The sequence below is a fragment of the Scyliorhinus torazame genome, chromosome 2 (assembly GCF_047496885.1).
Source record: "Scyliorhinus torazame isolate Kashiwa2021f chromosome 2, sScyTor2.1, whole genome shotgun sequence".
Lineage (NCBI taxonomy): Eukaryota > Metazoa > Chordata > Chondrichthyes > Carcharhiniformes > Scyliorhinidae > Scyliorhinus > Scyliorhinus torazame.
This window is the reverse complement of record NC_092708.1, coordinates 290,695,889-290,709,959: the sequence shown is the minus strand read 5'-3', so window position 1 is coordinate 290,709,959 and position 14,071 is coordinate 290,695,889. Positions and strand designations below refer to the sequence as shown.

Genomic DNA, 14,071 nt, shown 5'->3' with positions numbered 1-14,071 from the left:
CTGGACTCGGTGCCACCCTTGTTTTTAACACCTTGGACATGACATCCGCAAATCCCAGCCGGCATGCCCAGAACATATGGACTTGGTTCGCTGGCCCTCCCACACACCTTGCGCACTTACCTTCTACCCCAAAGAACCTGCTAATCCGGGACACTGTCATGTGTGCCCGGTGAACGACCTTCAACTGTATCAGGCTGAGCGTGGCACATGATGTGGACGCGTTAACTCTACTCAACGCGTCCGCCCAGAGACCATCCTCTATCTCTTCTCCTAACTTCTTTTCCCATTTGCATTTCAGCTCCTCGGTCTGCATTTCCTCTGACCCCATGAGTTTCTTGTAAATGTCAGAAACCCTCCCTTCTCCCACGCACACTCTGGAAACTACCCTGTCCTGTATCCCCCTTGGCGATAGGAGCAGGAAGGTTGAGACCTGCCTGCGTAGGAAGTCCCGTGCCTGTAGGTACCTAAACTCACTCCCTCTCGTCAATTCACATTTCTCCTCCAACTCCCTCAAGCTGGAAAAGCTCCCCCCTATAAACATCTCCCATCCTCTCAATCGCTGCTCTCTGCCTTCTCCGGAACCCTCCATCCAGCCTCCCCGAGGCAAACCGGTGATTATTGCTCCCTCCGCACCCACATATCTCCTCCATTGCCCCCAGACTCTCAGGGCCGCTATCACCACGGGGCTGGTGGAATATCGTGCCGGCAGGAACAGCAGAGGCGCCGTTACCAATGCCCCCAAACCTGTGTCCTTGCATGATGCCGCCTCCACTCTCACACCGACCCACCACCTACTTCCTAATCATGGCTATATTCGCCGCCCAATAATAATTACTAAAGTTCGGCTGCGCCAACCCGCCCTCCCCCAGCTCCGCTCCAGCATTCCCTTTTTTACTCGCGGGGTCTTGCCCGCCCATACAAAGCCAGTGATCACCTTGTTGACCCGTTTAAAGAAGGACCGTGGAATAAAGATGGGGAGACACTGAAACACAAACAGGAATCTCGGGAGGACCGTCATTTTCACTGTCTGCACCCTCCCAGCTAGTGACAACGGGAGCGCGTCCCACCGTCGGAAATTGTCCTTCATTTGGTCTACTAGTCGGGCCAGATTTAACTTGTGTAGTCGTTCCCATTCCTGCGCCACCTGGATGCCTAGGTACCAAAAGCTTCCCCCTACCACTCTAAACGGTAGCTCCCCCAATCGCCTCTCCTGCCCCTTTGCCTGGATCGCGAACCTCCATGTTCAATTTATAACCTGAAAAACGGCCAAATTCCCCAGCATCCTCATAATTTCTTCCATTCCTTCTAGTGGGTCCGAAACATATAGGAGCAGGTCGTCTGCGTATAGCGAGATTCTGTGCGCCCCCCCCCCCCCCCGACCAGCCCCTTCCAGCCCCTTGAGGCTCTCAACGCAATTGCCAGCGGCTCTATGGCCAGCGCAAACAGCAGTGGGAAGAGGGGGCATCCCTGCCTCATCCCCCGGTGCAGCCTAAAATAGTCTGATGTTGACCTGTTCATCCGTACACTCGCCACGGGAGCCTGATACAGCAGTCTGACCCAGTCAATCAAGCCTCTCCCAAATCCAAACCGCCCCAGTAGCTCCCACAGATATCCCCATTCCACCTGATGAAAGACCATCTCTGCGTCCATTGCGACCACTACCTCCATGTCCCTACCCTCTGGGGACATCATGATCACATTCAGCAACCTTCTTACATTGGCCGCCAACTGCCTACTGTCATGAGACTGTCGCTTTAAGAAATGGTTAGCTGCTCATGTTACTGCAATGATGTCAGAGTGTGGGTGGAGCTGAGCTCTGGTTCTGCTTTTTAGTTTCGCTTTGAGAAAAAGCTTGGGGGTGTCTGTTTTTCAGTGAGCTGCAGCTGAAGTTAAACAAAGAGATGTATTGTTGATCTCTGCCACCCGAAGACTATTTCTGGATCATTTGGTGAATTCAGAATTATAAATGTTCTCAATAGTGAATGTGAACATAATGTGCTCCTGATTAAAGGTTTGTTAAGTCTTTTTGATGTTAAAAGGACAGCTTAAAGGATTACTTAGTATTGTAGCCTTTGGGGATTATCTTTGAATTAATGGTTACTAAGATATTCACTGTTTGTTTTAAAGAGGTTAACTTGAGTTCATAGAATAAACATTGTTTTGTTTTTAAAAATACTGATCCATTTCTGCTGTACCACACCTGTAGACTGGGCCGTGTACTCCCCATACCACAATCTATTAAAAGTTGTGGGTCAGGTGAACTTTATGATACACTTTGGGGTTCTCTAAACCCTGACCCATAACACTACCCTTAACGAATCCCATCTGGTCCTCCCCAATCACGTCCGGAACGCAGTCTTCAATCCTAGAGGACAAGATTTTGGCCAACAGTTTGGCGGCTACATTTAGTAAGGAGATCGGCCTGTAGGACCCGCATACTCCGACTCCTTGTCCTGCTTCAGGATCAATGAGAAGCACCCATCTCTTCCTTGCCTCATTAAATGTCCTCATCAACAGCGAACCCAATATCCCAGAGAACCTTTTATAAAGCTCCACTGGGTACCCGTCCAGCACCGGGGCTTTACCCGACTGCATGGCCTTTAGCCCATTTCCTACAACCCAATCGGGGCCCCCAGCATTCTACCAACCCCTCGTCCACCCTCAGGAACTTCAGCCCCCCTAAGAATTGCCTCATCCCCTCCGGCCCAGTTGGGGGTTCCGACTCATACAACCTGCTGTAAAACTCCTTAAACGCCTTATTAACCCCTGCTGAGTCCCCGACCAGGTTCCCATCCCTGTCCCTTACTTTCCCAATCTCCCTGGCTGCCACCCTCTTTCTCAGCTGCTGCGCGAGCATTCTGCTGGCCTTCTCTCCACATTCATAAATCGCCTCCCTCGCCTTCCTCAGCTGCTCCACCGCCTTCCCTGTAGTTAACAAGCCAAACTCCGCCTGTAGCCTCCGTCGTTCCCTTAAAAGCCCTGCCTCTGGGGCTTCCGCATAACTCCTGTTGATCTGTAGTATTTCCCTTATCAATCGGTCCGTTTCTGCTCTGTCTGCCGTCTCCTTGTGGGCCCGTATCGAGATCAGCTCCCCTCTAACCACCGGCTTCAGCGCTTCCCAGACCACTGCAACCAAAACTTCTCCCGTGTCGTTAACTTCCAGATAGTTCTGGATACATTTCCTCAGCCTCCCACACACCACCTCATCTGCTAAAAGTCCCACGTCCAGTCTCCAGTGCGGGCGTTGGCCACCCTCCTTGCTCACCTGTAGGTCAACCCAGTGCGGGGCATGATCTGAGATTGTGATCGCTGAATACCCAGTGTCCACTACCCCCGTCAGTAGAGCCCTGTTCAGAATAAAAAAGTCAATCCGGGAGTACACTTTATGCACATGCGAGTAGAAGGAGAACTCCTTCACTCTCGGCCGCCCAAATCTCCATGGGTCCACCCCCCCCATTTGCTCCATAAACCCCTTTAGCTCTTTTACGATTGCTGGTCCTTGAGCTCAACCGGTCTAGCCTTTGGTCAATGACTGCGTTAAAGTTCCCCCCCCTTGACCAACTTGTGCGAATCCAGGTCCGGGATCTTCCCAACATCTTTATGAACACCACATCATCCCAATTTGGCACGTACACATTCACGAGTACCACCGGCAGCCCCTCCAGCTTCCCACTAACCATAATGTACTGACCTTCCACGTTCGCAATTATTTTTCCCGCCTCAAATGACACTTGCTTGTTAATCAGGATCGCGACCCCTCTAGTCTTCGAGTCCAGCCCCGAGTGAAAAACCTGTCCGACCCATCCCTTCCTTAATCTAATCTGAGCAGTTACTCTAAGGTGCGTCTCCTGTAACATTACCACATCCGCCTTCAGTCCACTCAAATGCGTGAACACGTGTGCCCCCTTAACCGGCCCATTTAGCCCTCTTACGTTCCATGTGATCAGCCTGGTTGGGGGGCTTATCCCCCCCCCCCCCCCCAACACACGCCGATCAGCCATCTCCTTTCTTGGGCCAGTCTCCGCATGCATCCGCCAGCCCGCGCCCCATGCATCCGCAAGCCAGCCCCCAACCTCCTTTTTGTCCCACAACAAAAATCCGTCCCCCATCAGCAGAACACTTTCCCCCTCCCTTACCCCCCCCCCCCCCTAGTAGCAGCACTATGTAAACCACCCCCTTCAGCAAGCCTCGTGACCCCCGCCCATGGCGCCAGACATTTTCCCATCTATTGCTTCCTCGGGCGACTCAAAATAAAAATGTTGCTCCTCATACGTGACCCAAAGACGGGCCGGATACAGCAGTCCAAACGTAACCTTTTTCTTGAAAAGGGTCGACTTTATCTGGTTGATTCTCTTCTCCTGGCCACATCTGCAATCGGATCCTGGTATATACGCAGGATGCTATTCTCCCATTTACAGCTCCGTGTCTGCCTGGCCCACCGTAAAAATACTCCCCTTGTCCAGGTACCTGTGGAATCTCACCACCATTGCCCTCGGAGGGGCGGGGGGGGGGGCTTCCTCGCGAGCGCTCTGTGAGCGCTGTCCACCTTCAAGGGTCGGGAAAACGTCCCATCCCCCAGTAACTTCTCGAACATGCCCGCTATGCATGCCCCTGCATCCGTTCCTTCGGACCACTTCACAATTGCCTCCACCATCAATTTACCGAATCAAGTCCGACAAAAAAAATAGGGGGATAAGGTCCAAAGGCCCGACCCAAGCGGGAGCCACCAAATGTGCGACCTACTCCTTCATAGCCGCCGCTGGAAGTCGTTATCTATTAATATTTTAAAGATACTTCTGAAAGATTAATAGATTGGTGATTGATGAGCAAAGTTACTCATTAATGCAGCCTAAATATGAATTATTTCATTTTAATTTTGCTTTATCCTTAAAATAACAGAGAACTTCCAAAATATGAAACTCTTGACACTATGTCTCAAAAGTTAAAATTTCCGTCTTCTGCTTTTGTCCATTACCAACCAAATTTCTTCTCTTTTCTGAACATGGTGTCAAGCTCGGACAGCATAACATTTGCTTTTCATTTATGATCTGGAATCTCTGGGCATGTCGGGGTGGTAGAGAGGAGTTACCTCAATCCTGCTGTTACCTACTTGCAGTACAGATGTACGTTTTCATAGTTGATTACTGGATCATCTCCCCCCCCCCCACTACTCTCCCAATCCTCAACTTGCAGACATGATTGGGGCATGGCCAATTGGGGCCATGGGGCAAGGCCAATTTTGATGGTATCAGACAGGAACTTGCAGAGGTAGATTGGGGGAGACTGTTGGCAGGCAAAGGGATGGCTGGTAAATGGGAGGCTTTTAAAAATGTGTTAACCAGGGTGCAGGGTAAGCACATTCCCTTTAGAGTGAAGGGCAAGGCTGGTAGAAGTAGGGAACCCTGGATGACTCAAGATATTGAGACTCTGGTCAAAAAGAAGAAGGAGGCATATGACGTACATAAGCAACTGGGATCAAGTGGATCCCTTGAAGAGTATAGAGATTGTCGAAATAGAGTTAAGAGGGAAATCAGGAGGGCAAAAAGGGGACATGAAATTGCTTTGGCAAATAATGCAAGGGAGAATCCAAAGAGATTCTACAGATACATAAAGGGGAAAAGAGTAACTAGGGACAGAGTAGGGCCTCTTGAGGATCAGCAAGGACATCTATGTGCAGAGCCACAAGAGTTGGATGAGATCCTGAATGAATATTTCTCATCGGTATTCACGGTGGAGAAAGGCATGGATGTTAGGAAACTAAGGGAAATAAATAGTGATGTCTTGAGAAGTGTGCATATTACAGAGGAGGAGGTGCTGGAAGTCTTAAAGCGCATCAAGGTAGATAAATCCCCGGGACCTGATGAAATGTATCCCAGGATGTTGTGGGAGGCTAGGGAGGAAATTGCGGGTCCCCTAACAGAGATATTTGAATCATCGGCAGCCACAGGTGAGGTGCCTGAAGATTGGAGAGTGGCGAATGTTGTGCCCTTGTTTAAGAAGGGCAGCAGGGAAATGCCTGGGAACTACAGACCGGTGTGCCTAACGTCTGTAGTAGGTAAGTTGCTAGAAGGTATTCTGAGAGACAGGATCTACAAGCATTTAGAGAGGCAAGGACTGATTCGGGGCAGTCAGCGTGGCTTTGTGCGTGGAAAATCATGTCTCACAAATTTGATTGAGTTTTTTGAGGGGGTGACCAAGAAGATAGATGAGGGCAGTGCAGTTGACGTTGTCTACATGGACTTTAGCAAAGCCTTTGACAAGGTACCGCATGGTAGGTTGTTGCAGAAGGTTAAAGCTCACGGGATCCAGGGTGAGGTTGCCAATTGGATTCAAAATTGGCTGGACGACAGAAGGCAGAGGGTGGTTGTAGAGGGTTGTTTTTCAAACTGGAGGCCTGTGACCAGTGGTGTGCCTCAGGGATCGGTGCTGGGTCCACTGTTATTTGTGATTTATATTAATGATTTGGATGAGAATTTAGGAGGCATGGTTAGTAAGTTTGCAGATGACACCAAGATTGGTGGCACAGTGGATAGTGAAGAAGGTTATCTAGGATTGCAACGGGATCTTGATCAATTAGGCCAGTGGGCCGACGAATGGCAGATGGAGTTTAATTTAGATAAATGTGAGGTGATGCATTTTGGCAGATCGAATCAGGCCAGGACCTACTCAGTTAATGGTATGGCGTTGGGGAGAGTTATAGAACAAAGAGATCTAGGAGTACAGGTTCATAGCTCCTTGAAGGTGGAGTCGTAGGTGGACAGGGTGGTGAAGAAGGCATTCGGCATGCTTGGTTTCATTGGTCAGAACATTGAATACAGGAGTTGGGACGTCTTGTTGAAGTTGTACAAGACATTGGTACGGCCACACTTGGAATACTGTGTGCAGTTCTGGTCACCCTATTATAGAAAGGATATTATTAAACTGGAAAGAGTGCAGAAAAGATTTACTAGGATGTTGCCGGGACTTGATGGTTTGAGTTATAAGGAGAGGCTGGATAGACTGGGACTTTTTTTCCCTGGAGCGTAGGAGGCTTAGGGGTGATCTTATAGAGGTCTATAAAATAATGAGGGGCATAGATAAGGTAGATAGTCAACATCTTTTCCCAAAGGTAGGGGAGTCTAAAACTAGAGGGCATAGGTTTAAGGTGAGAGGGGAGAGATTCAGAGGGGCCCAGAGGGGCAATTTCTTCACTCAGAGGGTGGTGAGTGTCTGGAATGGGCTGCCAGAGGTAGTGGTAGAGGCGGGTACAATTGTGTCTTTTAAAAAACATTTAGATAGTTACATGGGTAAGATGGGTATAGGGGGTTATGGGCCAAGTGCGGGCAACTGGGACTAGCTTAATGGTAAAAACTGGGCGGCATGGACTGGTTGGGCCGAAGGGCCTGTTTCCATGCTGTAAACTTCTATGATTCTATGAGTACCATAATGTCCTTGGCTCATTCTCACCATGTTCATCTAATGGATTGACACAGATCATGGATTGGGCCTGGGACTTTGTGATCTGAACATGAGGATTTATGGGGCGCAGGCAGGGTAATGGTACTAAATGCATTGTACATTCATTTGGAGAGCTGGTGCAGACATGAATGGACTCATTCTTTGCTGTAACGATTCTGTGAATGATGCAGACCATTTATCCATCGAGCTATTGGGAGAAACCACCCAGCCTTTTCTAGTTTTATGTCAGAGTTACAAGGAAATCTGTTTCCTATTTAACTTTATGTCAAATTACATCTTATGTTTAGTTGATGATGGTGCTGCTGAAAAAGAGACACTACCAGAATTTGGCGAGGGGAATGATACAGGTGGACTGGTACCAGGAAAGTCTCTCGTCTTTGCAACACTGGAGTTGTCCCTCTCTATCCTTGTTCGCCAGCTTCCACAGTTAAACCCTAAACTTGTGGCTGCTCCTATTAGCAACGGAAAGCATCAGCTGTTGACCGACGATGGTATTAAATTAGTAGCAGCGGCCCTGGGAATTCTCTCTGAGCTCACCTCGGTGTGCTCTCCTGCAGGTAAGTTGTGCACATTTTACAAAACTAATTTATATTGCCTATTTGAATTTTAGTCACTTTGTTTTCAAGATGTTGATTTTCAAATACCTGTATGTTCTATTGTGTCTATATTGGAGTGTTAAGAATATATGTTTGAATTTGCATTTGCACCATGAGCAACGCCCACTTTAGCTTTGCTGATGAAATCAGAACGTTTTGGAAATACTCAGCATGTCTAATCGCCTCTCGTGTAGAAAGAAGCAGAGTTAATATTTGGGGTTTGTGGCATTTTATCAGAACTCAATTTCCCGCATTCCCACTGCATTTTGCTTTCGACCTGTTAATGTTTAGACTGGTGAGCATTCCTGAAACTGAAGAAGATTTAGCTCTTGATAATTTGTTTCTGATTAAATCTGTTCTTCAATTAAGTGGAAAATAATAATGCGCATGAAGTCATAAAAGGAGTACAAAAAGCGATTGATTGCCATTATAATAAAGGCAAAAATAATGTGTATGCTGGAAATCGAAACAGAAATGCTGGATAAAACTCCGGTCTGGCAGCATGTGTGGAGAGGGAAACAGAGTTAACATTCCGAGCCTATATGACTTATTCAGAGCTGAAGAGGTAGAAATGTAATGGGTTTTATACTGTTGAAGAGAGGAGGTTAAGCAAAATAGAAAATCAAGGATAGGTCGGAGCTCAGAGGAGAGTTGACAAAGATGTCATGGGCACAAGACAAAGGGAGTGGTAATGCTAGTGTTAAAGACTAATGCTCGGTGCTAAAGGTGGCATTAAGATCAGTTGACCTCCATTTTGATTTATTTTTCCCAATCCCCCGCCCGCCCGTAGGGCTTGTTCTTGTTTTTTGCTTTCAGAGAGTACCGATCCTTGTTCTGCTATTAACACATTCTGCTATCTTACCCATGTTTTTCCAGCATTTTGTGTTTTTATTTCAGTTACCATTATGTTGTTCATATGAGGGAAATAGCTGGCAGCCTCTATTGAATAGTAATTGCTGAGAACTCTATTGCTTTTCACTCTGAACTGGTATGGATGAAAATTATTCAAAAAGGTTCATACCTGTGGTTTCTGACAATTATTATGGAAATTAAAGCATTTTGAAATTAAATTTGAAATATTTTGGGTATATTTGTAAACTTGAAATTATCTTATTCAACTGGAGACATTTCAAACTAAGCTGAATATTGCATCTGCATTATAACTTGACATCATGACTGAGCAAATTAATTTTATTACAATAGGAGAAATATTTTTGGTTGCAATTGTGGCCAAACATATGCACAACGAAGAAGGGGAAGCAAACAATTTATTGGAAGTATATTCACCACATTGAGTTGGACTTGAATGAGAAACAATTTGCTGTGAATCCCCTGTAGCCTTGAGTAAAATTTTCTAACCATCTAGACCATTCTGTCGCTCATACAGAAGAAAATATTCAAAGGAGCCTCAACAACTACCATTTGTGCTTTCAATGTGAAACATTTTTAATTGAGTTTCACAATTGTGATATTGTGAATTCCTGGATTTTGAGACTCTAATATTTAAGGAATCGTGATTCTATGGCCAACTCCAAATTATTGGTGATTTGGAAATAATATTTCATGATGTTTGTTATATTGTCCCTCTCAGTGGTAGATTTGAGAGGAGCTATTGGTCAACAGTTAGTGAAATGCTCTATTGCAGCCAATAGATGATATTTACTGCTGCTGCAGTGAGCCAGTCACAGAGGGGGTGGATATTGAGTCCTATGGTGGAGGTATCAATCAAGCAGAAGGCTTTACCCTTAATGATGTAAAGCCTTTTGAGCATTACCCTTCTACTTTACTTTGTCAATGGTGATGAGACTTTGAGGGGTCAAGGAGTGTTATTGTTGTAGGATACCTATAATTTGCCATCCACTTGCAGTCGCAGTGTTGAAATGGTCCAATTCTTCATCTGGTCACTGGTTAGTTCAAATATGTTGTTTGTGGGGTGAAGGAATCTGTAGTTGAAAGATCTATTCCTGCCGAACTATGACAAGTTGAAAGATCTAATAATATTTTTGGACTACGCCAAGTTGTTGGATTCCTAGTATTATTCGACTGTGTAAAGTTGAAGGAATTTATATTATTTCTACTATTCGGTTACCAGTAGCAGTTTGCGATTACTGGGACTCAGCAGAAATTTGAAGTTAAAACTTCTCAGGTGCCAAAAGGAATGCTTTTATTTGTCTTCTATTGATTACAATTTGAAAGTCATTTAAAAGGCAATTCGTAGACAATTTGAAGCTTTCAGAGAATCAAAGACATTATCTTTTTGCTTAGGCAGACAGCTCGAAAGTAACTTTTAAAAGGTTAAAGTCTGGAAATGAAACATGAAGAGAGAGAGAGCTAATCTTCAGCTAAACTCAAAGTCAAAAACACTACATTACTACAAAGACAGACTGACTAAACAGACTGACAGACTCAGAGAATTAAAGACAGACTAAAATGGCGGGCGGAAACTTTTCAGTTATACACTTTAATATCTGTCTTAAGTCATCTAATCACACCCCAATATAATCCTAATTGGTTTGGGTTAGACTCAAACACATTTGATTTGACCGCAAGCCGTCCATCTTCAATGTGCAACATTAGCTTTAAATGTTGCGTATCTGCATACTTGTCTATGTTAAGAAATTAGATATTCTGCTTAATCTTTACCAACAAAAACTGGTTTTAAGCTAGCTTGGCTAATGTAAGAATGGAGACTTCATGTCGAGAAAGCTGGAATCAAATATATGTTTGATTCAATGCTCTACAAACTGCACTGGACTCCTGCCACCTCGTTGCCATGGAATTCAGCCCTTGTCCTTGACAGCAGCACAAGCAGTATCAAATTGTCTTGCAACTGTGCTGTTTTAATCTATGATGGAATTATGCTGTTTCATGTATCTATTGAAGCTATATGTTTTGAGATGACCTGAGGTTATGAGTGCTGAAATCCTCATTTTAAAATGGGTATTTAAAACTGGGGCTTAATATTTATGCTTAAACAGCTATCTTTTACCAATACTAGTTGTATCAGAAATACCTGGCTTCTACAAGGGGCAATTTTATATTTGTGTCATTTTAGGTTAAGAAGGTGCAGTTACACCCTTTGATGGCTTGTCATTTAGCACAGTGGTTAGCACTATTGCTTCACAATGCCAGGGTCCCAGGTTCGATTCCCGGCTTGGGTCACTGTTTGTGCGGAGTCTGTACGTTCTCCCTGTATTTGCGTAGGTTTCCTTTGGGTGCTCCAGTTTCCTCCCACAAGTCCTGAACAACGTGCTGTTAAGTAACTTGGACATTCTGAATTTTCCCTCTGTGTACCCGAAAAGGCACCAGAATGTGGTGACCAGGGGCTTTTCACAGTAACTTCATTGTAGTGTTAATGTAAACCTACTTGTGACAATAAAGGTTGCTATTATTATTATTATAAGATGTTGAATCACTGGAATCATTAGCAAACAAACCCAGTCCTCTTTTTTGCTGTAGAGGGAAATTCATTGATGTTGTAACAGGAGATGGGCGGGCCTCAAATGCTGCCTTGGGAGACTTTCAATCTGGCTTGGACCAAGCAAATGACCATCAAAAACCATGACCAGCATGGATCAAGGTTCTGTTGAGGCCTGGAACTGAGTGGCACTGATGCAACATGCTATGTGCCGTTTGATAGCATTATTGATAATTTCTGTTGCTTTTTTGGCAGAAGAAATTGACTGAGTTACATTTTAACTGATTTTTTTGTGTGGATTGGAAGCAAATTTGTTAATTGCCAACATTGTTGAGTAGATGCCAGTGCAGTCGTTGCACTGAAGCAGTTTAACTTGGGGTTAATGGGTTATAACTTTGTTTATAGGTATTTGATTCCTTTTAAATTGGCAAAGTGAAGTACTATACTGTTGAAATTTGAATTTGTCAATCATATTGTCTGTTGTTAGCTTTAAGCAGTGTATGAGGGATGCAGTATTCAACAGTACTATCTCAGGTAAAATTATTCTGTTCATGATTGGAATTTTAAAAATGATGCTGCTTTATGCATGTTAGGAAGCAGCAAGTTAATTACTTAATTCAGACAAGCATTAGAATTTGGAGTAATTTTTGATTAAGATCAGTATAGAAATGAACAATTAAATTCCTCAAATAACTTGAGGTGCTTTAAAAATATTTTTCCTATCAACTAGCAGCTCGCATATTTGATTGGTAGTTGGTTGAAAGCCGCTGGTGGTTAAGATGGGGTACTGCAATTAGCCTCAAGTGTGCAATGCTGATGACCAAAATCAACCAAGTGACTTTTATTATCAGCCAGCTCCTGGGAATTGTAGAAGAAAATCAAGCTCTGCTGTAATGTTGCTCAACAACCTGCTAACACTTTATTGTCTTTGCAGAGGTAACTAAAAATTACCAGCATTCATGAAGGCAGCAGAGCAGGCTGTGAAAGTGGTTAAAAAGGCATATGGGATCCTGAACAGCGATAGAGTACAAAAGTGAGGAAGAGTTGAACAGCTTTTATAAAGTATCACTTCAGCCTCAACTGGAGCATTGCATCCAATTCTGGGCACCACACCAGGAAGACGGTGAAGGTTTTGGAGACTGTGCAGAAAAAATTATGAAAATGGGGATGAGTGATTTAATTGAAGTGATTGACCAAGTATTTGGATAAGAACCAGAGAACACCAATTTCAGGTGAATGGCAAAAGAACCAAAGACAACATGAGGAATATCATTATGTGCAGCAAGTGGTGAGGAACTGGAATGCAATGCCTGAAAATGTAGTGGAGGCAGATGCATTCAGGACTTTCAAAACCAAATTGGTTAAGCATTTGAACAGAAACTTTGTACAGCAAGGGGGAAAGGCTGGGGAAGTGGGTTGCTCTTGCAAAGAGCTGGCATAGTGTTATAAATGCATGATTTTCTAAGATTGTTTGGAACTCTGTCTTTAATTTAAAGTACAATAGAGGAATAAAGTAGGTTAACGTGACTTGTTCTGAATTCTGTTGACAGTCTGAGTGGCTTGGGTGTTAACGATTAGAGGGGGCCAAGATGTTTTACCTTGAAGAAGATGCAAAGCATTCATGCCTGTAAACCGTGACCAAGCCATCTGTGCTGATGGTGGATGGACTTTTAGCCCCCCCAAATCCCAGAAAGGTGTTTGGAATGTCAGATTTGTAAATGGTTATCTAAACTGTCTTTTTAGCTTCAAGGTGGAACAAAGTTGGGAGTTTAAAGGATCTCCACTTGGATACAAGACCTATGTGATTCACTTTGCCATGCAAATTGGCTTTGAGAGGGGGAAACTCCAAAAACAATTGTAGGATTGGATTTCAGGCTGTTTTCGTAAAATAATAATACATGAACCTCACAGACAAGGTCAATCCATGAGGAACTGAGGGAGAGCTGGAGCAGAGCGATAGAGACAGCAACTCTCTTTGGTTCATCACTCAGTAATGTCAGTGCGAGCTCACGCTCAGATTCAAAAGACTAGGTTCATGAGAATTTAAAAGAGAATGGACTATTCACCCAGCTTTAGCTACAAGGGAGAATCTCCAATTCATCCCTCACTGAAAGCCAGTTCGGAGATCAGAGGTTATCGAGCTGAGAAAGGATGTAAGCTCTCAGGAGATGAGGACCATTTCGGACTAGTCCTGGGAGAATAGTGTCCTGTAAAGGGACAGAATATGGCCTCGCGTATGGTCAGAGAAGGCGAATTATGGTTGCTTTAAATGTTAAATTGGAGATCTTTCCTGTAGCAAGATGATAATTTCCCACTGAAATAGTGTTGCCAATGTTGCTTTTAGTTTGTGTGTTAAAGTGAAAGTCTTAAAAACTTGAAACCTTAATGTGTTCATCCTTTAAGGTTATTCACTGGATTTTGAATTTCTTGTTAAAAGTCCCTGTGGAGACCGTAACAATGGATACAATGTGCCAAATATTGTCTTTCTGTGCTCTAACCATTTTGGGACTCAGTAATTCTAATCACAATCCAACTAGAAGATTTTATTTCCCATTGTATACACAAATAGCCTACTTCATAAACCATGGCTTCAACTTTG

General features: G+C 44.4%; 1 protein-coding gene across 5 annotated transcripts in view; it reads left to right on the top strand.

Annotated features, from left to right (window-relative positions):
- heatr5a (HEAT repeat containing 5a) overlaps nucleotides 1-14,071 on the top strand; it is a 344,658-nt gene that overhangs the window by 288,458 nt on the left and 42,129 nt on the right. For all 5 annotated transcript variants that reach the window (XM_072488316.1, XM_072488279.1, XM_072488289.1 and 2 more), the window contains one exon: nucleotides 7,746-8,015. In XM_072488316.1, the coding sequence (XP_072344417.1) occupies nucleotides 7,746-8,015 (270 nt within the window). The remainder of the gene's footprint in view (nucleotides 1-7,745; nucleotides 8,016-14,071) is intronic.